The sequence below is a fragment of the Peromyscus maniculatus genome, chromosome 23, assembly GCF_049852395.1.
Source record: "Peromyscus maniculatus bairdii isolate BWxNUB_F1_BW_parent chromosome 23, HU_Pman_BW_mat_3.1, whole genome shotgun sequence".
Lineage (NCBI taxonomy): Eukaryota > Metazoa > Chordata > Mammalia > Rodentia > Cricetidae > Peromyscus > Peromyscus maniculatus.
This window is the reverse complement of record NC_134874.1, coordinates 4447837-4473327: the sequence shown is the minus strand read 5'-3', so window position 1 is coordinate 4473327 and position 25491 is coordinate 4447837. Positions and strand designations below refer to the sequence as shown.

Genomic DNA, 25491 nt, shown 5'->3' with positions numbered 1-25491 from the left:
CACTAGCTGAGGCCTCACTACAGCTCCCAGCAGCAGGGGCAGAGTGGAAGTGGGGGTGGGGTCCCCACAGGACCTTTACCATCCCAGGCAAGAAGCCCAGAATGGACTATTATGTGTCCCATGGAGATGTGGTAGGCGGCAGGCCGAGCTCCCGGGCCGACCCCTGCTTGAGGCTTCTGCTCCCTGGCTTTCTGGAACATGGAAGCCTCTCTGGGCCGGATCCAGCAGTGGTCACAGTGGCCGTGGCTCCTGGCCCCTCACCTTGGCCTCGGAATCCAGGTTGGCAGGGTCGGCAGGGACAGCCAACTCCACGGTCCGAGTCTCCACAGCAATCACCCCCACGGGGATGCCCCCCAACCTGTAAGGTGAGCGCACAGGAGCTCAGCACTGGGATGCCCCATAAGCAGAGCTCAGGGCCCCAGCGTCTACCCAGTCTGCTGTGGGCATTTCCAGGTGCACAGGTGCCCTGCTAGGTTGGGAACAGTCAGGGCGGGGTGGGAGCTGTTTGTGCCTTGGGCTATGCAGCTCAGATGTCTAAGATGTGGACTGTGACATACACAGTTCCAAGAGTCTTCCCCTCACTTCAGCTTTGTATTTATCCTCTGAGGGACTGGGATGGAACTCGGGACTCGGCATATGCCAGGCAATGCTAATCTGCAACCTAATCACATCCCAGCTCTAAACTATGACTTAAATCATCACATGTGAGCTGGGCAGCGGTGGCGCATGCCTTTAATGCCAGCACTCAGGAGGCAGAGGCAGGTGGATCTCTGTGAGTTCGAGGCCAGCCTGGTCTACAGAGTGAGATCCAGGACAGGCACCAAAACTACACAGAGAAACCCTGTCTCAAAAAACAAACAAACAAAAAAGTTTAACGTGTGTGTGTGTGTGTGTGTGTGTGTGTGTGTGTGTGTGTGTGTACACCTGCATGTAGAGTTCACCATCAGGTTTCCTCCTCAGTCATTCTCTCCTCAGTTTCTGATTCAAGGTCTGTCATAACCTGGAGTTCACCAGCGAGCTGCCGGGCTCTGACTCTGTACCCCGAGTGCTGGGTTCCCTGCACTGTTGCACCTGACTTTTCACGTGGGTTGCTAAGGATCTGAACTTGGGACCTCATGCTTACACGGCAAGCCTCCCTAGCCATCTCCCCACTCCCTAAATTCGCCTTTTGCATTCAGAAAAATCTAGGAACCAAGGAGAAAAGGCCCTGGCAGCCCCAGCCTAGTGCTGGGGAGTCCCGTGTCTAGTGGGCAGGTGTGTGCGGGTGTGTGCAGGTGTGGGCAGGTGTGTGAAGGTATGTGCAGCCCACCCCCACTTGGCATTACCTTGCTCGTCCCGTCACCACGGTCTGAGCCCAGGGTGCCATGATTTCCATGAAACTGCCGTGGTCGAAGAATCCGCTCTGCCAGGAGCCCTTCAGAGCTGTGGACAGACAGGTGGAAGTCCTGGCTGAGGGCTGGGGAGGCCCAGGGTCTGCCTGGTGGGGTACACTGCTGCGGCCAGCTTTGACCTTACGGTCCTATGCCCTTTCTACTGAAGGATCTTATTCTGGCCCACTGGCCACCGCTCAGTGGCCATCCCTGAGAGGAAACAGGCCACCCGTGTCCCAGAGAGACACACTGTGACCATGGCACCATAGCCACTGATGGGGAGGGAGGTTGGGGGGGTGCAAATGGCTGCCACTCTGACCGGAGGGAAAAGGCCCGGAAGCAGGTGACTCAGAGAACGCAGCAGCAGAGGCGAGATGCCAGGGAATAAAACCTGCTACTTCAGCCTCTGCCTCGGGGCCCAGGGCTGGTTCTGCAGGAGAGCACACAGTGGGTGAGGAACGGACCGCCTTCTTCCAGGGGAGCTACAGCTGGAGGGGAAGGCCTCTAAAAGGAAGATCCTCCTGCTGCTGAGAGGCCCTTGCCTCCTGCACCGCACAGCTGAGGCCAACTGCAAGGGAATTCTAGCCGTGGGCCAGGGTGATGGGCCAGGGTGGTGGGCCAGCTTAGCCAGCTTAGGCAGCGTTCCCATGTGGGCGCTTCTCAGAACAAAGAATACCTCCAGGAGACAAAGGCATTCCTCGGAGAAAGAGAAAACATGTGTGCATGCATGTGTGTGTACACGTGCGAGTGTGTGTGAGTGTGTGAGCATGTGTGAGTGTGTGTGTATGAGTGTGTGAGTGTGCATGTGTGAGTGTGTGTGTGTGAGAGTATGTGAGTGTGTGTGCATGCATGTGTATGTGTGTATGAATGTGTGTGTGAGTGTGCGTGTGTGAGAGTCTGTGTGCATGCGTGTGGTGTGTGTGTGTGTGTGTGTGTGTGTGTGAGAGAGAGAGAGAGAGAGAGAGAGAGAGAGAGAGAGAGAGAGAGAGAGAGAGAGAGAGAGAGAGAGAGACCAGCCTCTTTTGTGATGGTCTAGCCAGATGGAAAGAGGCAGGAGGAAAGCCCTGGCCTGTGCTGAACCCTAGCCCTAACCCCTGTTCGTCTGTAGCTCAGGAAAAGCAGAGCCCAGTCTCCATCCCCTCCTTTAAGGGACTTTTGAGCTCACATGCACCCTCCCTGGGAAACGGGAACAGAAGCTTCCAGCAAAATGGCCCTCTTCGGTAGACCCAGAAAAGAACCCCAAATCTTGGGTTCCCCCCAAAAACACACTTTAGGACTTACTTGGGTGAGGCCTCCCCGCAAGCAGCCACCTGGGGTCGTAGGGAACTTTGGATGGGATGAATTCAATTTCCCTGTCGATGGGGTCAGTAGGAGTGATGATGGGAACCGGGCTGCGATTGTCCTAGAAAAGAGGGCCAAAGCCGTCCCACTCGGTCCCTGGGGCGCGTCAGCAAGGACTCCCACACCTCCGAGGGCTTCCCCCTGTGACTGTGCACATGTCTAGCTGTGCAGCGATGCCCTCGCCGGGGCTTCCAAGCCACTACGCCAGCTGGAAAAAGACAGGCATCTCCTGTCTACATTCTTCTGAGTGAGACCTTTTAAGAGACCTGAGTGCATCTGGAGCTCAAATAGACTCTGGGAGCCACATGGGACCAGCGTTCTCCCAGCTGGACGATTGAAGGAACCGAGGCGCAAACATCTGCCTAGTCAAGATCTGGTTAGGGCAGTCCCGTGGGGACTACTGACCGCTAACCGCTAAGCAGTCCAGTCCAGGGTAGCCTTGCGGGGGAGGATATGTAGAGGGCTCGGCCCCCCTCATTAACAACTTCACACAGGAGGAAATGAAGGTCAGAAGGACTGGGGGGCTGGCCCAGGCTGACAGGGCTACTGAAGAAGAAGCCAGGAATGGATCCACTGTCCTCCAACGTCATCCGTTTCTAAAGGATCGCAGATGGCGTCCCTACATCCTCACGACACCTCAGAGCCTCCCTCCCCAAAAGCAAAGGACAGGGCTGGGTATCAGGGAGGGAGATGGGAGGCCAAGCTGTCCTGTCCGTAGTACTTCCTTCTTCCCTACCCTCTCTACCACCCTGAGCCGAACCCCACAGGCTCCCGGGCTGCAGGCTGCAGGCTGCCAGGGAAGAGCGCACCTTTGGTATATATGACAGCCATTCCAGAATGGTGCAGACCCCCTCGAAGTCATCCGGCACAGTCACGTGGGAGACCCCATTAGTGTGCATGATCTGCACACCCCCCAGCTGGTTGTTGGACGTGTAGACCTCTCTTCCCAGGACCTGAGGTGACGCAGCACAGTTAGCGAAGCCACTCCATCTTGCTGGGTCCCCCGCTCTGGCTGCCTGTCAGAATGACCTGGCAGCTTCCGAAACACCTGCCACCCAGAGGCTCTGCCCAAACCAATCCCTTCAGGGTCTTCAGGGGGGAGCACCAGGCACTGGTGGTCCCTGTGTCCTTAAGATTGCCAGGAAATTTCATATGCAACCCAATTTGGAAACCACCAATGCCCCTGGGAACTAGACATCTAATGGGTTCCTGCTTCAGCAGCAGGTCTGCAGTGTGGCCTGGGGGTCAAATGTCCACCCAGGTGCTGCTGATGCAACAGTCACACGTGGAACTCTTCAGTGGGCTCTGAGCGGGCATTAAACACTCCAGAATCGTGTGGGAAATCCTGCAGTATACTAAAACAAGCAGGCTATTTGTTTTCATGCTCATGGGGACTTAACTACAGGAAAGCTAAAATGCAAGAGTTCCCCCAAATCATAGAAGTTGCAAAATCATGAGTGGGGCCTTTCTCGGTTTCCTGCAAAATATGGCGCCTCTTTTTTATTTTTAATGTAAGCTGGAGAGTTAGTTCCAGGAGTTGGGGGGGGGCACTCAGAAAGGGATGGTAAAACTTCAAACTTAAAAAAAAAAAATACTTGCTTCAGGGAGAAAACAGGTTTCTACTGGGAATCCACAATAGCTGGTGTGGTGAATTTTCATTCATGTGGAATGAAAATGCCCCCCATAGACTCATAGGGAGTGGCATTAGGAGGGGTGACCTTGTTGGAGTAGGTATAGCCTTGTTGGAGGAAGTGTGTCACTGGGCGGCGGCGGGGGGGGGGGGTGGGGGTGGGGGGGTGCTTTGAAGTTTCAAATGCTTAAGCCAGGCCCAGTGTCTCTCTCTTCCTGCTGCCTGCCCATCCAGATGTAGGACTCTCAGCTCCCTCTCCAGCATCTGCCGTATCTGCCGCCATGAGGATAATGGACTGAACATCTGAACTGTAAGCCAGCCCCCAATTAAAGGCTTTCTCTTATAAGAGTTGCCATGGTCATGGTACCTCTTCACAGCAACAGAACACTGTCATGGCTAAGACAGCAGGGCCATGAGATGTCTGCCTTGGTCCCCACACCGCCCCTCCCCATGCCCTGTCTACAGCACCTTATTGAGAGCACTGGCTCCAGTGAGGATGATGTGCGAGTTTTCCACTTGGATCACCCGCTGCCCAAGCCTCACCAAGTAGGCCCCGATTCCTAGGGCCCGGCAGGTCACCTGTGAAGACAAGACCCGTCTGAACTCCAGAGGCTGGTGGGCTCACCCCCCCACACACACACACACAGAGAAGGGTGTCTCATTGTATAGCCACAGCCAGCCTAGAACTCCCAAAAGATGATCCTCCTGCCTCTGCCTCCCAGCTATTGGGATTACAGGTGTGCACCACAGCTGGCTGGAGCCTAGTTTTCTCCCAACACCTGCTCGAGCTTGGCTTCTGCTATTATCTGCACCTTAAACCTCCTCAGGGGCCCAATCAAAGGTGGTGGAAACGCTAAGAGGTGGGCCCTGTGGGGATGCCTAGGAGAGTGGAGGCCTGTCACCTGCCATGAGGAGAACCATGAGACCCTGGCTGCTCCCTCTGTCCCTGGCTGCCTGGTCCTAGCCGAGAAACCATGCTCTGCCACGCATTCCCACTAGAGGCTCAAAGCACCAAGACCAAGAGATCAAGCGATCCCTCAGAAACCCTGAGTCCAAATTAACCCTTTCTCTTCATGCACTGAGTATCCCAAAACAAACAGTGTGAGGAGAGCATCGGGAAGGCCAACGGCACACACTGGCCACTGCTGGTGCCGAGCTCCTGTGCCGTGGCCTCGGGGACGTGTAAGAACTGGTGACCCCTGAGGAAAATCTGTGCAGAGTCAACACCACTGGGCCCGGGCAGACGGCTTGGTCAGTAAAGCGCTTGCCCAACAACCGTAAGGACTTGAGTTCAGATGCCTCGCTCGCACCCATGACAACTCAGGCATGGCAGTGTGCACCCGCAGTCTCAGTGCTGGAAGAGCGGAAACAAGGGGACCCCTGGTGCGGCATGTGGCCAGCCATAGCCAGATCAGCAAGCTCCAGACTCAATGAGACTCGCTGTCCCCCCAAAATGTGAAAGCAACTGAAGATGCCTGATGTTGACCCCAGCGTCTACATGCATGTGCACTCACCACACACACATACAGGAACACACAAAAACACAGAAGAGCAAGGGAAGGAAGAGACCAGGAGGGAACGCACCATGCTGATGGTGACAATCTTTTCATAAGCCAGGGAGGCCTCTCCTGCGATCATGCCCGAGCCCCTCAGATTCTCCACGCCCAGGCTGTCACTGTTCCCTATGACATCCAAGATGACGTATCTGTAAGGACCAAACACGACTGAAGTCAAGGCTCCTCTCCAAAAGCAAAAACAAGAGGGAGGACACATGTCCCACAGGTCTGGGGCAGGAGGGATGAGCAAGGATGAACGCAGGGATGAGCAAGGGACACAGACAGACTGAAGACAGGGCTTAGGACCCAGGGGTACGAAGCTTCTAAAAGATCAAGGTCGACTAGACAGTGGCCATTCCTCCCTCAAACAGAGGCTCTTAGTGGGGTGCCACCTTACCCCACATCCTACAGAAAACTAGCTTAGCCTTTGGTCTGTGGGGACACCAGGGACCATGAGGGAAAGACACTCAATTCACGACCAGTCAGCCACGACTCACGACCCCCAAAGGGTGAGACATGCTGGTCAGATCTTGATAGAAACTGAGCAGTGTTAGTGTGTTAGCGGGTCTCCACAGGCCTGTAGGAAGAGGTCCTGATGCGCACATTTAACTGAGTATTTCCCAAACTTATTTCACTATAGAATTAAAAAGAAATGTTTCTCATATCATTCACATCCCAGAAAGTCACCTAGAGTCTGCTGGCTTGTGTTATTCCACTTGTGTAACTGCCCTGGGAAAGACACACCTCTGACATTCTCAAAGAACAGACCCCCAGACGACCACTGAATGCTTCCGGATAGCTGGGTCATAAAATGTGAACTTGTGTCCCCTGAGACATCATGAAAACTTACGTCTACTTTTCCCTTCATGAGCTGCTGTTCTGAGAAAAGGATGAAGCATTCAAGGCATGACTCAATGGTAGAGCACCTGCCTACGGTGTTCAAGGCTCAGTAGAGAAAAAGGGAAGGGGAGGGAGGGGTGGAGGGGAGGGAGAGAGGGACAGAGGCAGGGAGGGGTGAATCATTTGGGGATGACCGGGGATGAGTTACTTAGAGGTTGTCCCAAGGGGTTAAGTCTTTAGCACCCACATGGAAGCTTGGGGTCCACCACCCACAAGCCGGCCCTCACAGGCAGCAGGGATGAGTTGTGGTTACACTAGGCCTTGGCAGTCAGTGTTGCGTTTACCTGGATTCTCCTCCATCCTCAATATGTTTGCAGTGCACGGAGTTCTGGGCGCTGATCTGGGTGTAGTCCTGGGGCGTCAGGTACAGGTACCTAAATCCCTTAAAAACACACTCCAGTGAGTCTGCGAATCCAGTTCCGTGGACTCCACAGCCACCAGATGTTTCAAGGTGTCAATACCGTCCAGGGTGGCTGGCCGTTGATAACACTGCACAGCTGTACACCTCTGGCTCAACACCTGCAAACCACGGGGCTGCTTTGAGCTCCTAGCTCTTCCTCACGCACACAGCCTCATGCCCTGCCTGGTTACGTGTGTACACTCATGTGTGTGCATGTGTGACCAAGTGTACAGGTTGAACAGGCCCAAACAGCAGGGACCCGAAGTGCTTCAGATGTAAAAAATACATCTGAGCTTTGGAATAATATCTGCTTCTACCTCATGCGACATCTTAGGGGTGGGACCCACGTCCGAATGTGAGGTCCATTCACGTCCTGCAGGGACCTATGGGCTAAGGGTGACCCTGTAACATACTGTCAGGATTTGGTGTGTTTTTGCTGTGACCCATCCCATGAGCTGAGGTGTGGATAGAATTTGCTACTTTAGGGATGAGGTTAGTGACTGAAAAGGTCTCCGATTACAGAGCGTTTTGAATTTTAGATGTTTGGGCTAAAGATATAGTAAAAAGGAATAGAAAAATAATTTTTGACTCCCAGAGTGGTTTTCGCTCCTTTAGGGAGACAGTGTCATTCACTGTCTGGGGAACATGTTCCGTTAGTGGTGTGTGTCTACAGCTCCAGCAACGGGAGATGGGCGGTGTAGACTGGTGGTTCCCTGGAAGGTCACTTGCCAGCTAGCCCAGAAGACTTGGCAGATTGCAAGCCAACGAGAGAACCTGTCTCTAAAAGAAGGGTGACACTTGAGATTGTCCTTTGAACTCTACATGCATGTACGTACACACACACACACACACACACACACACACACACACACACACACACACACGTACGCACGCAAGCACTCACACAGCCATGATCTTAAGACCTGGGTGCAGGGCATTATTCACTTGGCATTCTGGGTACACATGGATTTAGAACCCAGCACATGTCACCTACATGTCTACAAGTTTCTCATTATCACGCCTCTAGGGGGTGCTTTTGGCCATTTCTGATAATCACCATGCCCCCGAGCATTTATTTTGGTTCTTTTTCCTTTCTCGAGACAAGGTCTCACCACAGAGGCCAGGCTGATCCTGAACTCTCTCTCTCTCCTTCTGCCTGAGTCTCCCAAGTGCCAGGAGGACAGACAGGTCAGTACATGTGAACCTCACAACACGTGGTGGGCGACTAATGTCACTGTGCATCTGTGCCCTGCACACAGAGGTCCCTTCCCACAGTCTTTGCAGGAGCCATCCGGGGCAAGGCAGGAAGTCTCTCACCTGAAATGCACGGGGCCAGAAGCAGTTCAGATTTTGAAATTTTTTTCAGACTGGCATTATTGGCATATCATAATGAGATGTCCTGGGCGTGGGCACCATGTCTAAACACAACATTCATCCATGATGCACAGACACCTCACACCCAACATCTTCAGGCCTGTGCTTTCTGAAACTCAGTGAATGAGGTCAGGTGGGACTTTCCATTTGGGGCATCATGCTGATACTTAAGCTTTGGGTCGGGAAGCATTTCAGAGGTGGGGCTTTTGGATTGGGGTGCTCCGGCTCTTCTAGGTAAACGCCATCACGCTACCACCCTCTCTCCATGACGTACTTTGTGGGGATCTTCGGGGTCCACCCAAGCCACTTGAAATAGCTGTTTGATCTCCTCAGCCAGGCCCATACGGGCCCCACTGTTAGCTGCCAGGTAGATTTGGGGAATGCCCTCTGCCCGGGCCATCTCGGATGCCCGCAGATACAGGAAGTCCTCCTGTATGCCGAAAGAGCCGATTTGGAAGGTGATGTCGTTGCTGATGACCACGACGTCCCGTCCTTCTGGATACTCCGGGGTCTTAAACCTCATTTTGAAGGCCACCATGCCCACCTGGGGAAGAGACGGGTGCTGAACAAAGTGACTTTGGTTCTTCCAGGTGAGGTGACAGCCAAAACAAGCTGGGCCACCTCACACCCACCTCCTCCCCACGCCCACCTCCCCCCCACGCCCACCTCTACCTTATGCCCACCTCCACCTCACACTCACCTCCCCACGCCCACCTCCTCCCCACGCCCACCTCCCCCCACGCCCACCTCTCACCTCGTTCCCACCAGGAAGGCGGTTCATCTCCACCAGCTGGTCCTGGGAGTCCAGCACCAGCTCTGTGTACGTCAGAATATCTTTGGGGTACTTTTCTGGGGACCCCCACAGTTTAAAGAGAGCCTGGGGTAAGGAAAAGCTTGGAGTCATGGGGAAGGAAGCGCTGCCCTCCCCAGTTGGAGATGACATGTGAGAAAACTGGGTAAACTGCCCTGTTCTCACCCTGTCTTTAAATCATGAAGCATTTAAAGAACACACGCACATATTCATACACACCCACACACATACACAAGCATACTCCACACAATAATAGTAATAATAGTAATAGTAATAACAATAGTAATAATAATAATAATAATAATAATAATAATAATGGATAAGATATTCTTTTTAAACCACCTGAGCTCAGTTTTGGTGGAGGTAATTTTTATTACTTTTATACGTGTGTGTGTGTGTGTGTGTGTGTGTGTGTGTGTGTGTGTGTGTGTGTGTAGGCCACAGGTTGATATCAGGTACTGTCCTCAATCACTTTCGACCTCTTCTTTTGAGACAGTGTCTCTCACTGAATCCAGGGCTCACTGACTGTCTAGAATGGCTGCCAGGAAGTCCCAGGGATTCCCCTGCCTCTGCCTCCAAGCGCTCGGGATTACATGTGTCCAGCACCATGCCTGGCCTTTTGAAGTGGGTGCTGGGGTCTGAACTTGGGTCCTCAGGCCTGCATGACAAGAACTGCTGAGCCTTGCCCAGCCAGGTTATATTTTTCAACGTATTGATTCAACTTGGTATTGGATAAATAGCTCAGTGGTAAAGAGGGCCCTACTGCTCCTCCAGAGGACCCCGGACCCACATTAGGAAGCTCACAACTACCCATAATTCCAGTTTCAGGGAGATCCAACACCCTCTGTCTTCAGTGGGCCCCTGAACACAGGTAACACGGTACAAATAAACTCAGGATGTACACTTGCACATAAAAAATGAATAAAGAACTCCTGGTTGTTTCCAATTATGTGCCTATGTGGGCCAGAGGAGCTGACCCCTGGAGCTGGCTGGTGAGTCGCAGATATTATATTGCCCTTATCCCTCAGGAAAACCTAACAAAACATTATTTCCCTCCCTTCCTTCCAAGACAGAGTCTCACTATGATATCCAGGCCCACCTCCAACTCCTACGCTCAAGTGATGCCCCTGCCTCAGCCTCCCACATAGCTGAGAACACAGGCAGGGGCCATTGCACCCGGCTCCCCAGACTGTCAGAGAATAGGGTATCAACTGCACCAGGATCAACCTCCTGTCTTGGTAACAGGTGACCAACCAGAAGGCATCACTGGGGACCTGAACACAGGAACGCTGTTGTCACTGGGGAAATGCCTCATGGGAATGTTGAGTTCAGTGTTTTTTGTTGAGTTTTTTTTTTTTTTTTTTTTTTTGGTACTATTTTTATGACTTCTTGACTACTGTGAAACAATTACTTTAAAACAAAGTGTACATTATATGCACATATGCACACATACACTTGCACCTACTCCTCTCCATGGTCTGCCTAGCCTCAGAAGGGGGCCTGGCAGGCAGCAGCTAACTTATAAGTGAGCAAACAGATCAGAAGCAGGGCCAGGAGGTGACGGCTCAGTCAGTAAAGCGGGGTCCTCACAAGCGCGAGGACCAGGGATCAACCCCCACCCACGTAAAAACCTCCTGGGGAGATGCCGAGAGGAGGACCCTGGGGCCTCGCTGGCCGGCCACTCTGGCCAAATTGGCAACCTCCAGGTTCACTGAGAGACCCTGCCTCAAAAAATGGGGATGAGAACAAATAAAGAAGACGCCAGATGTTGACCTCTGGCCCCTACACACACATGCACGCATGTGCACACACACCAACACACACACACACACACGCATGCACGCATGTGCACACACACCAACACATACACACACACACACACACACATACATGCATGCACACATGTGCACACGTTCATCAACACATACACACACATGCAAACAACATAAACCAGAAGCAAACATTAAAATAGTGAGCAGTTTGTCACGGGTCATAGACTCTGAGTTACTTTTCTCTCTCTTTTTTCCTCCCAGTTCCCTTTGTTTTCGCATGCTCTGTAGTGCGTCATTATCAACAGGATAAAATTAGGTTTATCTCGGGGGAAGGTACCATGAAGTCGTTCCTGCACTAATTCACGTTTCTCCAGGATGACCTCATCCAGAGGGAATGACGTAGGACAAGGGACGGCTTCTGTTGGAAGTGTGGAAAGGGCCCCTCGAGGGGGGTGCACACCTGAGCCCCAGGACTTGCCTGTCTAAACATCTCCGGGAAGTCGTACACGTAGGTGGTCCCCAGGGACTGCGCCTGGAACCGCTTGGCCTGGAGCAGGTCCTTGGTGACGTACGGCGTGTTGATCAGCATCCCGTGCAGGCTTCCTTGCTTGTTGCCAAAGGAGTGAAACATGATCTGGATGGAAAGAAAGAAAAAGCAGAGGGGCTGGAGAGGTGGCTTGGAGGTTAAGAGCGCTGGCTGCTCTCCCAGAGGTCCTGGGTTTGAGTCCCACCCCAACCTGAGTCCTCAAAAAAAGTTCAATGGAGAGGCAGATCCACAGTGCAGAGCTTACGCCCTTTGCCATGTGGCAACCAGAGCAGGACCCGTGGGAGACAGGGGACAGAGCTCCAGTATGAAGACGGCAGCAAGACCCACCCCCAAGGTAGACAGAGAAGAACCATGGGGATCACGCCGTTAGCGCTACACCTGTGTCACGGTATAGTTTGGGTAGCATTATATAATCAACTGAAATGTGTCCTTGAGAGAATCTGAGGGAGGGGGACACCCCGTCCAAGATTTTGTTATGTGCTATTTTTGCAACTTGAGGGTTTTGAGTCTCATCATTTCAAAATAAAAAGTGCATATATATACCTATATATGCAGGTACACACACATATATATACCTATATATATGTGTGCACATGTAAAATAGTTCTGGGTTCTTTTACAAAACTCTTTTTCTGCAAGGTGGTCGGGGGAAACGTGTCTCTCCCGGTGGGACCAGCGTGAGTTCTGCGTGGTAACTGCCACACAGTCCACTTCCCACCTGCAGCAGCATGACCACAGATGGACTCTGCCATGGGGCTTCGTGGCCCTGCGTGGCCCTGCGTGGGTGGGTAAAGAGACAGGAAACGGCCATGCCTATCACACCCCGAAGCTATTTATTAGAGGCCGCCATGACCGGAGACAAGGCGAGGCGAGGGCCACAACGGTGGCTTCCACCCACGCCTTGACGTCCAGGCAGCGGCGCCTACTGAGACTGGAGACGCTGTGGCGGCCCGCCCTTACGTTTCCGGATCTGGGGTCGGTCACTTCTTTGTAGACGCTGATGTCCAGGTAGTAGCCGGACTCGTTGGTGATGAACAGGCGGATGGGGATAGCGCTGCCCGTGGTCGTCTGGCGGATGTTGATCTTGACCTCCGCCTGCAGCACGCGGAGCTTCCATAGCCGGCTGCCGTAGCGCATGACCATGTCCCGCACCGACTCCTCAATCTGCCGGGGAACGCAGCGCCGTCAGAGCCTACCCTGCAGGCCAAGGCAGTGCTGGACAGCAAGGGGCCAGGGAGGTGTACGTGGGGCAAGGCGCCTGGCACCCAACACAAACTATTAACTGCTAACAACCGGTGAGGCGGGAACCCAGGGCCTGGTGTATTCCGTGCAGATGCTCTACCACTGAGCCGCATGCCCCGGTGACGGGGTGACTCATCTACATGTGTCACCCCATCTTTGTGTGTCTCTCAGGCCCATGCACAAGTTTTCTTCTGGACTGTGTGAACTAGTCAGGCCAGGGCATCAGCATGGGTCCCCACGGGTTCTGTGAGCCCTACAGAAACTGAAGTCTTCTCTGGTCCTTGAATCAGCACCACCAAGGTCTACCTACTGCAGAAGCGACCTGCCCACAATGCCCCAGCCTCAGACCTCAGGCTCTCATCCTGCCCGGCAGAGCCCAGAGAGGACATAAGCTCTGCCAGGCCTTTCAGCTGAACATGTCCGATCCCCATCGGGGCTGACTGGCGGTTTATTCTCTCCATCCTGAACCTCAGGGCTGGAGGGCCAGGAGACCCAACCCCAGAGCAGTGTGGCCTGCAGAACCGTGGGGAAATGCACCTAGCGCCCGGGGGAGAGCCCCGGCATACAACCTTGAGCGGGTCCATGATGACAGTGGGCACGAAGTTGAGGAAGATGTGGTTGCAGTCGGTGCGCACGCTGGTGTTGTTGAACGCCACCTCCAGCTCGTCCATGGCCTCCAGGAGCAGCCGCTCACCCTCGTTCTGCAGGTACTCGAAGGAGGCTTCCTGCCAGAGGAGTGAGGACAGCCTCAGCGCCAGGGCCCGCGCCTGGCTGCTGGGGATCCCACGTCCCCCACCTGCTGGTGCGTCTGGGCAGACGCATAGGGCAAGAAGAAACTGAGGCTGCGTGTCCTAGTCAGCCTCCTGTCTTCTGCTCCCTGATGCTCTGACATCCGGGGCTGTGGCATCAGGGAATGCTTGGGAGACGGCTCAGCAAACAAAGGTGCTTGCTGCCGAGCCCCGAGGACCTGAGTTTTTGATCTCTAGAACCCACACAGTAGAAGGAGAGAATTGACTCCCACAAGCTGTCCTCTGACCTCTACACATGTGCCTCGGTACTCCCGCCCCCAATAAATATATGTGTAAATATAATTTTTTAAATTGTTTTTTAAAATCTATCAGTGGCAGATTTGATTTTTTAAAATCACCCCCCTCTATACACACACATACACACACACACACACACACACACACACACACACACACACACACACACAGTGTATCCATGGGCATGTAAGAAATGGAAGGCATCATGAACGGGTCTTTGTTCACACAGAGCACGGTCCACAAGTAAAATGTCCTGAAACATCAGAGCTCTGGGCTCTGAACCCCATTCCTCAGGCTGCCACAGCGAGTGCTTTATCTACTGAACCATCCATCTCCCTACCCTTCACCTGACTTTAAAATGATTTGTAATGGTATTTGAATTTTCACAATGTGATCACCCGTGGTCAGTCTGCAAACAAGAAATTCCCTGAACACACCGGTATCTTCCCACCCCTTCAGCCTTCTTCTCACACAGAAAACATCACAAAACACAAGAATCTGACGGAAGTGCCCCTGGCTGGGGTGTCTCTGACGGCAGGGCCTATGTGCTGAACACACCTCCCGATCCCCAGCAAGCAGGGCCCTAGAAACTGAGCACACCTCCTGATCCCCAACAAGCAGGGCCTATGTGCTGAGCACACCTCCCGATCCCCAGCAAGCAGCCCAGGTGTGGACTTGGGGAAGAGGAGGCCAGAGCATGGGGAAGGAGCTCAGAGTCAGGTGGAGCCACCCCCCATGCCACCTTACCTTGGTGATCAGGTCCGAGTGCCGGATGATGGCGCGGATGAAGAACCTGTGGTCGGTCACCTCCAGCCCTTCCCTCACCTTGGCGGCACCCAGGTAAAGATGCATCTTATGGTTGGCACAGGGCACAGCGGTCAAGCCAAAGTTCCGCATCCGGCTCAGCTCCAGCTGGAAAGCCAGGGCGGGCTCCAAGTGGCGATAAATCCGGTCCTCTGCAAACTGTAGGCCGGCCAGAGAGAGGACAGTCCGTTTGACTCTGCAAGGACACGCCTGAATGGTCCAGGCTCCGTGCTGCCCACCCCCGGGACTCAGAAATGACCCATTCACTGTAAAACCTCATCATGAGCAACCTCTGAGGCTCAAACGATTTAGAGGTCATAAGCATTGTAAGACTGACTCCTGGGTGCACACTGCTTGCCCCCAGGACATGCCAGAGCCACAAGACTGCTATCTGTCTTCAACTTCTGAACATGGGCCGGGCGGTGGTGGCACACACCTTTAATCCCAGCACTCAGGAGGAGGAGGCAGGCAGTTCGAGGCCACCCTGGGCTACAAAGCAAGTTCCAGGAAAGGCACAAAGCTACACAGAGAAACACTGTCTTGAAAAACCAAACAAAGGGGGCTGGAGAGATGGCTCAGAGGTTAAGAGCACTGCTTGCTCTTCCAAAGGTCCTGAGTTCAATTCCCAGTAACCCATATGGTGGCTCACAACCATCTGTAATGAGATCTGGTACCCTCTTCTGGCCTGCAGGGATATGTGCACTCTATACATAATAAATAAATAAATAAATAAATTTAAAAAAAAAAAGAAAGAAACTTCTGAACAAAGACTTCTTTATAGAAATAAGTCTCCCAAAAAAATCAACAGTTCAGTTTTGGAAACTGAACTAGAGAGAAATTGAGAAGTCTCCCCTACATCCCCCACAAAAGGATGCTGTTTAACTGAGTGAAGCAGAGCCTGAATCAATCAAAACACAAAATGCTGAGCTTTGCTGGGCTCTTGAATCTGTGCCGGGTGTGACGCCACCTGCTCTAGATAGGAATCCAAAAGGCCCGGGTACCACATGTCTTAGGGCGATGAACCATAACAGATTTGGTGACAGTGTGACAACCACGGGTGATATCTAATCAAACGGTTGTAGCTGTGCTCCAATATTTATATATAAAGTGGGCAGCTGGGAACAGCATCAAACTCAAAGCTTATCAAGTGAGTGGGAGTCCTGTGTCGGAGCTCACTGCAGAAGATGTGGCTCCTGCTGGTGGTGTAGATCCAGGAAAATGTGGGGGTCCACACCTCAGGTTCTGAGCATGCCCACAGAGCTGGGGTGTGAAGGATGCCCGTGAAGGACACCCATGGGGGGACAGTGTCATTCATACCTCGTCTCTGGCTCTGAACGTGAAGAACTTGGGGAATTCTCTCTGCAAAAAGAAATCCGTGTAAGAGGCGATTAAGTCAAGCAAGACTCCGAACCCTTCCTCTGTCTATTTTGTGATTATTACAGACAATTCGGACTATTTCCAGAATGAGTCATCCGGAAAGATTTTTCTAGAAACTAATTTCTTCTACCCCACCCTAGAGAATATCAAATACCTGGCCTGGAGGCTTGGAGAACAGAGAAGACAATGAACTAAGGCTTGGGACTAACCTCTTGGGCAATGAGGAATGTGATTCTTCGGAGTCCATAATCCACAAGGATGTGTTTCTGCATTAAAAACCACAGACACAGTGGAATATTATTTCGTCAGTAAAGGCCTGGTGTCCTGACACATGTTGCTATGTGGGTGAACCCCACAAGCATACTAAACACAAAGAGCCAGTCAAAAGACCGCCTAGCGGGGAACACTCAAGTTAGCAAATCTACAGAGACGAGCAGTGGTCAGCGCTGCCTGGGCTGAGGAAGGCTCTGAGAGGGTTGGTTCTGGGTTCTGATTTCCAGAGAGGCTACGCTCTAAAGCTGACAGACAGTAGTATGAAGGCCATGCAACCTGGTGAGCATTCTTAAAAAGCATCAAATTGTACATTTCGTGATTTTTTTTCTTTTTTGTAGTAATGGGATTTGAACCTAGCACCTATAATATGCCAGGCAAGAGCTCTACCATTGAGCCACATCCTCAGTCTGAATTATACACTTTCAAAGCTTGTGTTAAACACTTGGTGACCTATAGCTTCAATGAAGCAAAATGCTGTTATGCACTACAAGTTAGGAGATGTGGGCAGGAATGTGGACTGCGAGCTATGTACAGAAAATCCAAGAGCAGATGGATCTCCGTCAGGACACAGCCACACTGTCTTCTGGGAAACCAGGAGCATCCACTTCTGCTCTGAATGCTGACCAACAGAGCGAAAATTCTTCAAGCTATATCTACACACGACATATATGTTCCTTAGATCTAATTAAAACATTATGTAAGAAAGTACAGAATTGCTCTCAGCTGCTCCCCAAATGGAGCAAATGAGACAGGCTGGGTGGTGGGGCATGCCTTTAATCCCAGCACTCAGGTTTAAAGAAGAAGAGACTAACAGCAAAGTGAAGACACTCGGGTCTGGAGAGAGGCTTGGCGGCTAAGAGGACCCAGGTTCAGTTCCCAGCACCCACACGGCCACCCACAACCACCTTTAACTCCAGTTCCAGGGGATCTGGCTCCCTCTGCTGGCCTCCAAGGGCACTGCACACATATGGTGCACAGACACACATGCAGGCAAAACACCCCACACACAACATTTTCTTTAAGTTAGAAGAAAGACTTTTAAAAAATAACAACAAAGATACCACAGTGGGTGATTAATTGGATCATGAGTTCTTTGCTAAGGAAGTTGTATGTGCACATGAGTGAATGCACGATGATGTGTGAGTACATGACTGAATGCATGTGGATGTGTGAGCATGAGTTGAATGTATGCGAACGTGTACAGACATGCTTAATGCAAAAAGTCTCAATAATAAAAATGCACACACTACCATCCTGCTAGGCACATACCCTTCTAGCCTGTCTCTCTCAATGCATCAAACCTGACACACAATCGCTCTGCTATCATGCCTAGCCTCCTGGAGTGGCTTCTCTCCACAGCCATGCTGCACCCATGCTACACTGTGGGATTCCTCACTGCCCATCCTTGCGGGGATGAGCCTCCCGCCTCTCCTTACCACCCTCCCTAGATAAGAACCCCAAGAACTGCTGAGCTGCATTTGATGTGGCCAGGGGTCAGGCAAAGTAGCCCCCAGTTCAGAGGTCCCTTCACACAGTGGGGCAGCTGCTGTCCAGAGGTCCCTTCACACAGTGGGGCAGCAGCTGACAGCCCAGGAGCAGGGCTGGGTCAGGAAGAGATTAGCGGAGGCGTGGAGATAATTCCTCTCACCCTGCCTGGCGGAGGGGGCTGTGGGTTTGTTTTAAACCTGTTTCCGGAGCTCAGCAGGTAAAGGCACTTGCACCTAACCCCGACAATCCAGGTTTGATCCCCAGGGCTCACGCGGTGGAAGAAGAGAAACAACTCACACACGCCGTCCTCCGACCTCCACACACACATAAATAACGGCAAATAAATACATAACACCTGCTCAGATGTGTCTACGTTTGAAATGTGTCCTTCGGTGAACAGCCTTAACAGCGGATGAAAGAGATAAAGGCTAAATCCGTCCACAAAAACAACATCCCGGTTAACAGAACTCAGTACCTGGCATCCCTTCTCCGAAAGCACCAAAGAGCGTCCCCTGAAGGGCGCCTAGCCCAGTGGAGGGGAGAGGTCCCTCCTACAGAGGCAGTGCAGTAAGGACACATGTACACGGACAGACAGATGGACAGTCAACAGCTGGAACTCCTGACATGAGGTTAGACCAAGTCAGGAGGGTCAAGGACTGATGTTCAGACAGCCTGGCTGGCGGAATCTCTGGCGTCCCATTTCACAGATAAAGAAACCGAGGCTCAGAGGGGAGGAAGCTGCCTGAGGTCACACAGTGATAAACTCCCGCCTGCCTGGCAATGCCCTACCCACCACTCTGCTCACACCTGTCTGTAGCTCTAAGTCTTGAACAGACACAGCGGCTGGCCCTGTGTGAGGACATCTGCAAGGGACAACCGCCACAGGTTTGCACATACCTGTGACGACCATGTCAAAAGTTCCCATTTCCCTCAAATGATTTCTTATCTCTGCTTCTAACGAGACAAGTGTGCATAACCTTGGTCACTAAATCATCCTGGGAGAGAGAGAGAGACTCTCTTCCTGCATCACTGCTGAAGATGCTGAGGTCTGTACATTCAGCTACCTCTGCACACGGCACTGGCTATAAGGACCAGCAGAGTTAGGGCGGTCTGTGCCTCTGAAACGCCCCCAGCCCACCTCGGGGGCTCAGCACCCCCCACCCCCAAGCCCAGCCCTCCTCCTGAAGGAACCTGTCACCTCCATGGTTACCATGGAAACCTGTGCCTCTGGTATCACGGACACTGACAGGCTTAGTCCCTTGCAGTGTGAAAGGCATAAGGAGGTGTCGCCTCTAAGTGATGTCACTGGGTCCTGGAGACAACACCCTTGGAGAGGGCCAATGGTCTCACAGGAAGGGCCAGTTCAGTGAGGGGGGGGGGTTATACCAAGAGCCAGTGCCGCCCCCTCCCGCTCTTGCATGTGAGACAGCATGTGAGAACCAGACACAGTTGCTGGTTCAGCCTCCAGAACTGTGGGCTACACAAGCTTTCAAGAAAAAAGAAAAAGGGTTAGATTTATTTCACGCATATGAGTGTTATGCTCCTGTGTATATCTGTGTATACCACAGGGCTATGGATGGTTGTGAGCTGTCACGTGGGTGCGGGGAATTGAACCTGAGTCCTCTGTAAGAATAAGAGCACTTAACCGCTGAGCCTTCTCTCTCGCCCCCCCCATAACCTTTTTACTTTCTTCCCAGACTCAGGTATTTTGTGATAGCAACACAGAGCAGGTGACGACAGCCTGTCCTCTGGGAATACCTTGGACTGTACAAAGGTACGGAAAATCGGCACCAGCGCCTCATCCTCCAGGTGGTCGGCGCACTGGATGGCCACATTCAGGATGTGGATGGGCTCCTCTCGAAGGCTCTGCAAGAGAAAAAAACCAAAACCGAGGGCTGGGGGCCAGAGGGCGGGGCCACAGCCCGCCTCTCCCCGCTGCCGCACACTATCCACTGGGCTTACCTTGGCATCGTCCTCGGAGTACAGGGAGGTGCGGGCCTTACTGAAGAGGGGGGTGTCTGTCGGCACGTTGGCAAAGCAGGAGATAACTTCATCAAAGTTCCTGGGGGTGTGGGACAGGGGAGAGCTGAGGGACTCCTGCCTCAGAAGGATGTGGTCGGTCCTTGAGATGCAGCCGCGTTGCAGAACCTTGGGCTCCTATCTTGCCACGCCCCTTAGGGGCGTCACTCCCTAAGGGGTCTGTAACTCTTAACTGCTGTGCCTGGGTCTGGGTCTCCGGGAGCCCTGAGTGTTCATGAATGAGTGGCTGGGGGTCGGGGAAGGGCCATGCAGCTCCTCTACCCAACATACCTGGTGAACTCTTCGAATCTCCTGAAGGCGACCATGGCCCCCATGCGCTGGCTCAGTGGGGAGAAGCCACTGTCCATGAAGAGTTCTGTACTGTGCCTGAGCAGGTCGGGGTTAGAGATGCTGATGGGCATGGCCATCCTGCAGGGTGACAAGAGACAGAGGCTGAGGCAGCTGGTCCTCAGCTCGGTCCAAGAGCTCTTCTTGTGTAGGACGCTTTGGGAAGCCGGAGCAGGGTAAGAGCCTTCCCTAGGTGGGGTCTGAAATGGGGACTACAAGGGGAGGCTGCAGTTAGGGGCAGGTGCTGAGGGGTCGCATCAGACTCCTGGGGACAAGGAGTAGACGAGGAGCCCAGGAGGTGAGTGAGCGAGTGAATGAATGAATACATGAATGAATAATGCATTCAAAGTTCAGTCCCAATAGAGGTCCAAGGTCAACCCAAAGAGGTGAACATAGACACACAGAGGAGGTAAGCTCCCAGCCTCAGTTTCCCCTGGAGAGCCCCAGCTCTAGGCAGCTGGAAAGGAGGCAAGTTTGGTCCTGGGATCACTTCATTCTCCTTCCATCAAATCTCTCTCGGGATAAAGTCAGTAGGTGTTAAGGGTTTAGAGGGCCACCGCTCCCAGGAACCAATCCAGTCCGGTCACGTGAGGACTCTGGACTCAGGTGTGCGAGGGGTGAGTCCATGAAGTGTGAACAAGGATATGCACAGAGGCCAGAGCTGCCCTGGCCCTCCTGGGAATAAGGGCTGTTACACGTCGGCCCTTAGCTGGCCTACGGGAACTCGGACTCGGGAAACGTTCTCCTGTCCTAAACGATGAGTGTGGTGTTGCCATCTCTCAGGCCCACGCCGAGCACTTTTTTTTAATTGCTGTGGTATGACTGAGAGGCTACACTGTCATCTCATGCTCATTCACCGTCTTTTAAGGCAGCACACGTGTGTCAAGGAGCAGGGGACGGACATGGGTAATTCTCTGCATTCTAGAGATGAGCGTGCAAGGCTGCGGGAGACCCACAGGTAGGGAAGGGTCTCCTTTGCGGCTCCCCCGCAGCCGGACATGCTTGCTGGATCCTTCCAGAGATAAGACAGGGAGGGCAGAAACAGGGAGAAACCGCTCCATACCGGTTGGGGTGGGAAGACGGCAGCATGAACTGGAACTCCACCACACAGGTGCCATCTGGGAGCTCGCGGTGCTGTAGGCTGTTCAGCTCGTAGGCGATGTAGCCTCTGCGCACATACACCTGCCGGAGCAGAAGGACAGTGGGCATTCACAGGGACCGGCGGGGGGAGGGCCGTGTGCACAGCGCCTCTGCGGGCTCTCTCGGCTGCATGACGGGGGATTGCTCAAGAGACTAACAGCAAACGTTTCAGACTGGGAGACATCGTTTCTGCCGCAGCCCTAGATTCCGCTGTTGTGGCACGGAAGCCGTCATGAAGAAGTGAGTGTCTGTCTGTGTTCTGATAAAACTTTATTTAAAGAAGTAAGTAGTGGCAGAGTTGGCCCGTGGGCTAATATAATAGCCTGTTAACTCCACTCTAGCCAACAGAAATGTAATACGAGCCACATAATTTTAAATTCCTAGTAGCCACTTAGGGAAAAAAAAAATCTATATTTTCTCTTTCCCCAGATACCCCAGAAATTTTCATATCAACATGCAATCAATGTAATAAGTATTGGGGTGTCTTACATCCTTTCTTCCACACTAAGTCTCTGGAGTGGTGTGTAATTTATACAGCACACAGGCTCAATGCAGACAAGCCACACTTCAAGCGCTCACTAACACAAATGAGTGGCAGCCACACTGGCCCACGCAGTCCCAGACCTTTGCAACCAATGTGGGAATCAGAGAGCCGTGATTAGCACGGCCAGCCTCAGTGCTGTCCTGTGAGAGGCTGCTGCGGGAGCTTGGATTTGGGGCAGATTCCCACTTTTCTCCAATGAAGTTCCTGGGGCCTAAACACCTTGATGCTCCATGACAGACACGTGCTTTTAGCCTCAGTTCTGACGTTACCACACACCAGGCAGAGGGTGACGGAGCCCAGTCCCCATTAAAAAACCCGGATGCTAAAACCACCTGGTGTCTCGTGAGCCTCCCAGGTGCACTACACCACACACATGTCATCACTCTCTGTGATCCCCCACGGAGGAGACCTCGGGAGACCCGCCCTGGTCCCATCAGCATCGCCCTTCCTGTCTGCCTTCCATTCTGTGTGCCACACGACACTTGTGACCATGATGGCCTGAGTCCCTGTGTGCCCTTGTAAATCACTGAACTGGACTGTGCTGGGGGACCCCAACCCACTTAGGGATTAAAAAAAAAAAACACAACTCTGTCTTGTCAAGAGACGGAGCCTAGACTGTACATTCCCAGTGCTCCCAAGTCACGAGAGAAAAGCAGAATCACGTTCAGTCAACGTGCCTGGTACAGAACCGGAACATATGAAGTACATCCTGGAGCCACAGAGCCTGCAGCTCACTGGGTAAAAGCAAATGCCGTGCAGGCCTGACCCCCTGAATTTGACTTCCAGACCCCATGTAAAAAGCCAGATGTGGTGGCCCACATCTGTCACCCCAGCAGTGAGAGGGGAGGCAGAGACAGGAGACCCAGCCAGAAGAAGCTCAGAGTCTAGCACACAGCCTGGCGGCAGAAGTGAGAGATCCTGCCTCAAAAAGACAAGGTGGAAAGGGAGAACCACACCTGAGCAAGTGACCTTTAACCTCCGTGAGTGTCCCCGTGGTACGTGCACACTTTGAACTCTTTCTCTCTCTCGCACACACACACAAAAATGGATTTGACTAACTAAAAGTTTTTAAAGGGTATATCCTAGAAAAAGCCCTCACAGACATGAGTAGGGATTAACACTTGTCAAAATCATCATGTCTGATGGGGCGTGCTGGCCTTGAGAGTGAGGCCTCAGAAGAACTCCTTATAAAGTGACAACTGCCAGCCCAGGGCCCCCTACGGCTGCCACGTGCTCAAAGGCACAAACCAGTCTCCATGGCAGACCTGGCATTGTGTGTGTGTGTGTGTGTGTGTGTGTGTGTGTGTGTGTGTGTGTGCAGGGGTGGTGACCCATGGAATCTAAAAGATGCAGGAAAAGGTAAGGGGCTCTCGGGGAGCAGAGACTTCAAGCCTGAGGGTCAAAGGTGAGATAAAACTATCCGTCACTGGACTCAGTCCAGCGTTAAGGAAGGTTCTGAGGACAGGAGCTGAGCCTCCGATTTGCAGGAGTGGAAGCAAGCGGCATTCCTGGGAGAACCTGAACACTGCTGGGCTCTTGTGCTCAGGGAACCTAGCGGATGCTCCACCAGAGAAGCCCTTCCCTGCCCTGAGGGAGCGGCCTGCGTTCTCTGCTCCGGGCAGCAAAGTCTTTCTGAGATACCGAATACTCATGAGTAAGAAGTCTGGACAAGGTGCGTCTGGCTTGGCACCGGGGTGTGGCATCAAGCTGTGCCCTGTCTGGAGGAGCCTGGGATGCCACAGGGCACGGCAGTATTCCTGGCATGGACTTTGCAAGAAGACGGATAAAGTGTGGATCCTGACGCTGTCTCTGGCTAGGTGGCCTTGAGAAAGTCACCTCACTGCTCTGAGCTCAGTTTATTTCTCTGTGAGAGGAGACGAGTAACCCCCTTCCCTGGAGAGAAAAGGTCACATTTGCAAGGTGCGCCGCTCAGGGTCAGGCCACAGCTCAGGGTTGGGCCACAGCTCAGGGTCGGGCCGTGCAGACGGGCGGGCAGCAAACACTCTAGACGGCCTGCGTACCTCCAGCGACGCCATACAGACGACCTTGTTATCGTGGTAGAAGAATGTTGGCAGGACGTCAAATATGGTTGTTTCCGAAAGTATTAATTTCTACGGGAAACAGAAGGGGCCAAAAAGCAAACAGAACATGAGCAGGTCTGACCCAGGAGCTGGGGGCGGGGGGCAGGAGGCACAAGTGGGCTGTGTCCCAATCACTACTGCAGTCAGTGTCTTCCAACACAGGGGACTCCTTTGCACACAGCCTTGGGAGATGGGACAATGGGGGGGGGGTGACTGTGCCCAGGGCAAGGTCCCAGTTTCAAATGCCAATGGGTGCCTAGAAGTTTACAGTAAGCCAGGGCCCTGGCAAGAGCCTGGGAAGAGGAGGCCAAGTGCCTCACCCCGGCCCCCACGCAAAGGGCTCATGCCTCCTGGAACGTTCTAGAACACCTTAATTCAAACCCTGTACTGGCCAGGAACGCCTCAAGCCTGTCGCCCCGTGCAGCCTGTGAACAGGTTTCCACGCATGCAACCCCCAGAGCGTGCAGATGTCCCCGGGGACCATCCTAGCCACCCTGAACTTTATGTCACTGAACTGGGGGGGCTCCTGGAGGGTAAGGAAAACCCACAGTCCTAAAGACTCACCTTGAGGTTTTCTGGGCAGAACTGGTGGCCGTACATGTCTATGGCAGACAGGAAGATGGATTCCACCTGGTTGTGCCGCAGCTCGTAGGAGGGGAGGTGGGAGGCGATCAGGACCTGTAGGGAAGAGGGAGGAGGGAGGACCGAGGTGAGGGAAGCTGGGGGGGTGAGAGGGACACACACACACACACACACACACACACACAAAACACTCACACACAGACACACAGACACACAAACACACAAAACACTCACACACAGACACACACACACAACACTCACACACAGACACAGACACACATACACACACACACACCACTCACACACAGACACACATACACAGACACACACACACACACACACGCGCGAGCACATGCACACACACACAACACTCACACACAACACTCACACACAGACACACACAACACTCACACACAGACACACACACACACAAGTGTGCGCACGCGGCAACATGCTTTGGGACCCACCTGCCTGGCTCTGAGGGCCACTTTGCAGTGCTCAGCCCTGCTCAGCTGCGTCAGCTCGTTGAGGATGGCGGTCAGCTCGTCGGACAGGGCAGGGTCTGGGCCGCAGAGCTCGTCCTTCAGGGACAACGACAGAACCCAGGCTGGCTTTGCTTTACCCAAGGGGATCCGGCCAGCACTTGGCCGGTCGCGGGTGGGGGTCTAACCTCACCTCTCTGGATACGTCCAGCCAGCTTTGAACGCAGGCACACGTCACTCCCTCCCTCACACACTCGTTCCCTGACTCACGCACCCTCACATCTGACGGGAAGGGCAACACAGTGGAGCCTTTTACTACATACAGGGGGGCACAGGGGGTGCTGAATGTGTGTTGGTGAGCACA

The 25491-nt window shown here is 53.1% G+C and overlaps 1 protein-coding gene across 11 annotated transcripts in view; it reads right to left on the bottom strand.

The window, feature by feature from the left end:
• Acacb (acetyl-CoA carboxylase beta) overlaps positions 1-25491 on the bottom strand; it is a 107563-nt gene that overhangs the window by 6542 nt on the left and 75530 nt on the right. For 10 of the 11 annotated variants that reach the window (XM_042267855.2, XM_042267856.2, XM_076561053.1 and 7 more), the window contains 22 exons: positions 25113-25226; positions 24628-24741; positions 24004-24093; positions 21362-21480; positions 20242-20379; positions 19894-19993; positions 19690-19797; positions 16380-16436; positions 16111-16152; positions 14737-14952; positions 13513-13668; positions 12662-12865; positions 11633-11788; positions 9326-9448; positions 8846-9115; positions 7082-7179; positions 5926-6046; positions 4810-4920; positions 3521-3664; positions 2652-2772; positions 1326-1422; positions 262-358 (listed from right to left, as the gene is read on the bottom strand). In XM_042267855.2, the coding sequence (XP_042123789.1) occupies positions 262-358; positions 1326-1422; positions 2652-2772; positions 3521-3664; positions 4810-4920; positions 5926-6046; positions 7082-7179; positions 8846-9115; positions 9326-9448; positions 11633-11788; positions 12662-12865; positions 13513-13668; positions 14737-14952; positions 16111-16152; positions 16380-16436; positions 19690-19797; positions 19894-19993; positions 20242-20379; positions 21362-21480; positions 24004-24093; positions 24628-24741; positions 25113-25226 (2796 nt within the window). Of the gene's footprint in view, positions 1-261; positions 359-1325; positions 1423-2651; positions 2773-3520; positions 3665-4809; positions 4921-5925; positions 6047-7081; positions 7180-8845; positions 9116-9325; positions 9449-11632; positions 11789-12661; positions 12866-13512; positions 13669-14172; positions 14590-14630; positions 14953-16110; positions 16153-16379; positions 16437-19689; positions 19798-19893; positions 19994-20241; positions 20380-21361; positions 21481-24003; positions 24094-24627; positions 24742-25112; positions 25227-25491 lie in introns of those variants that run through there. The other variant, XM_076561057.1, reaches the window with a different exon arrangement.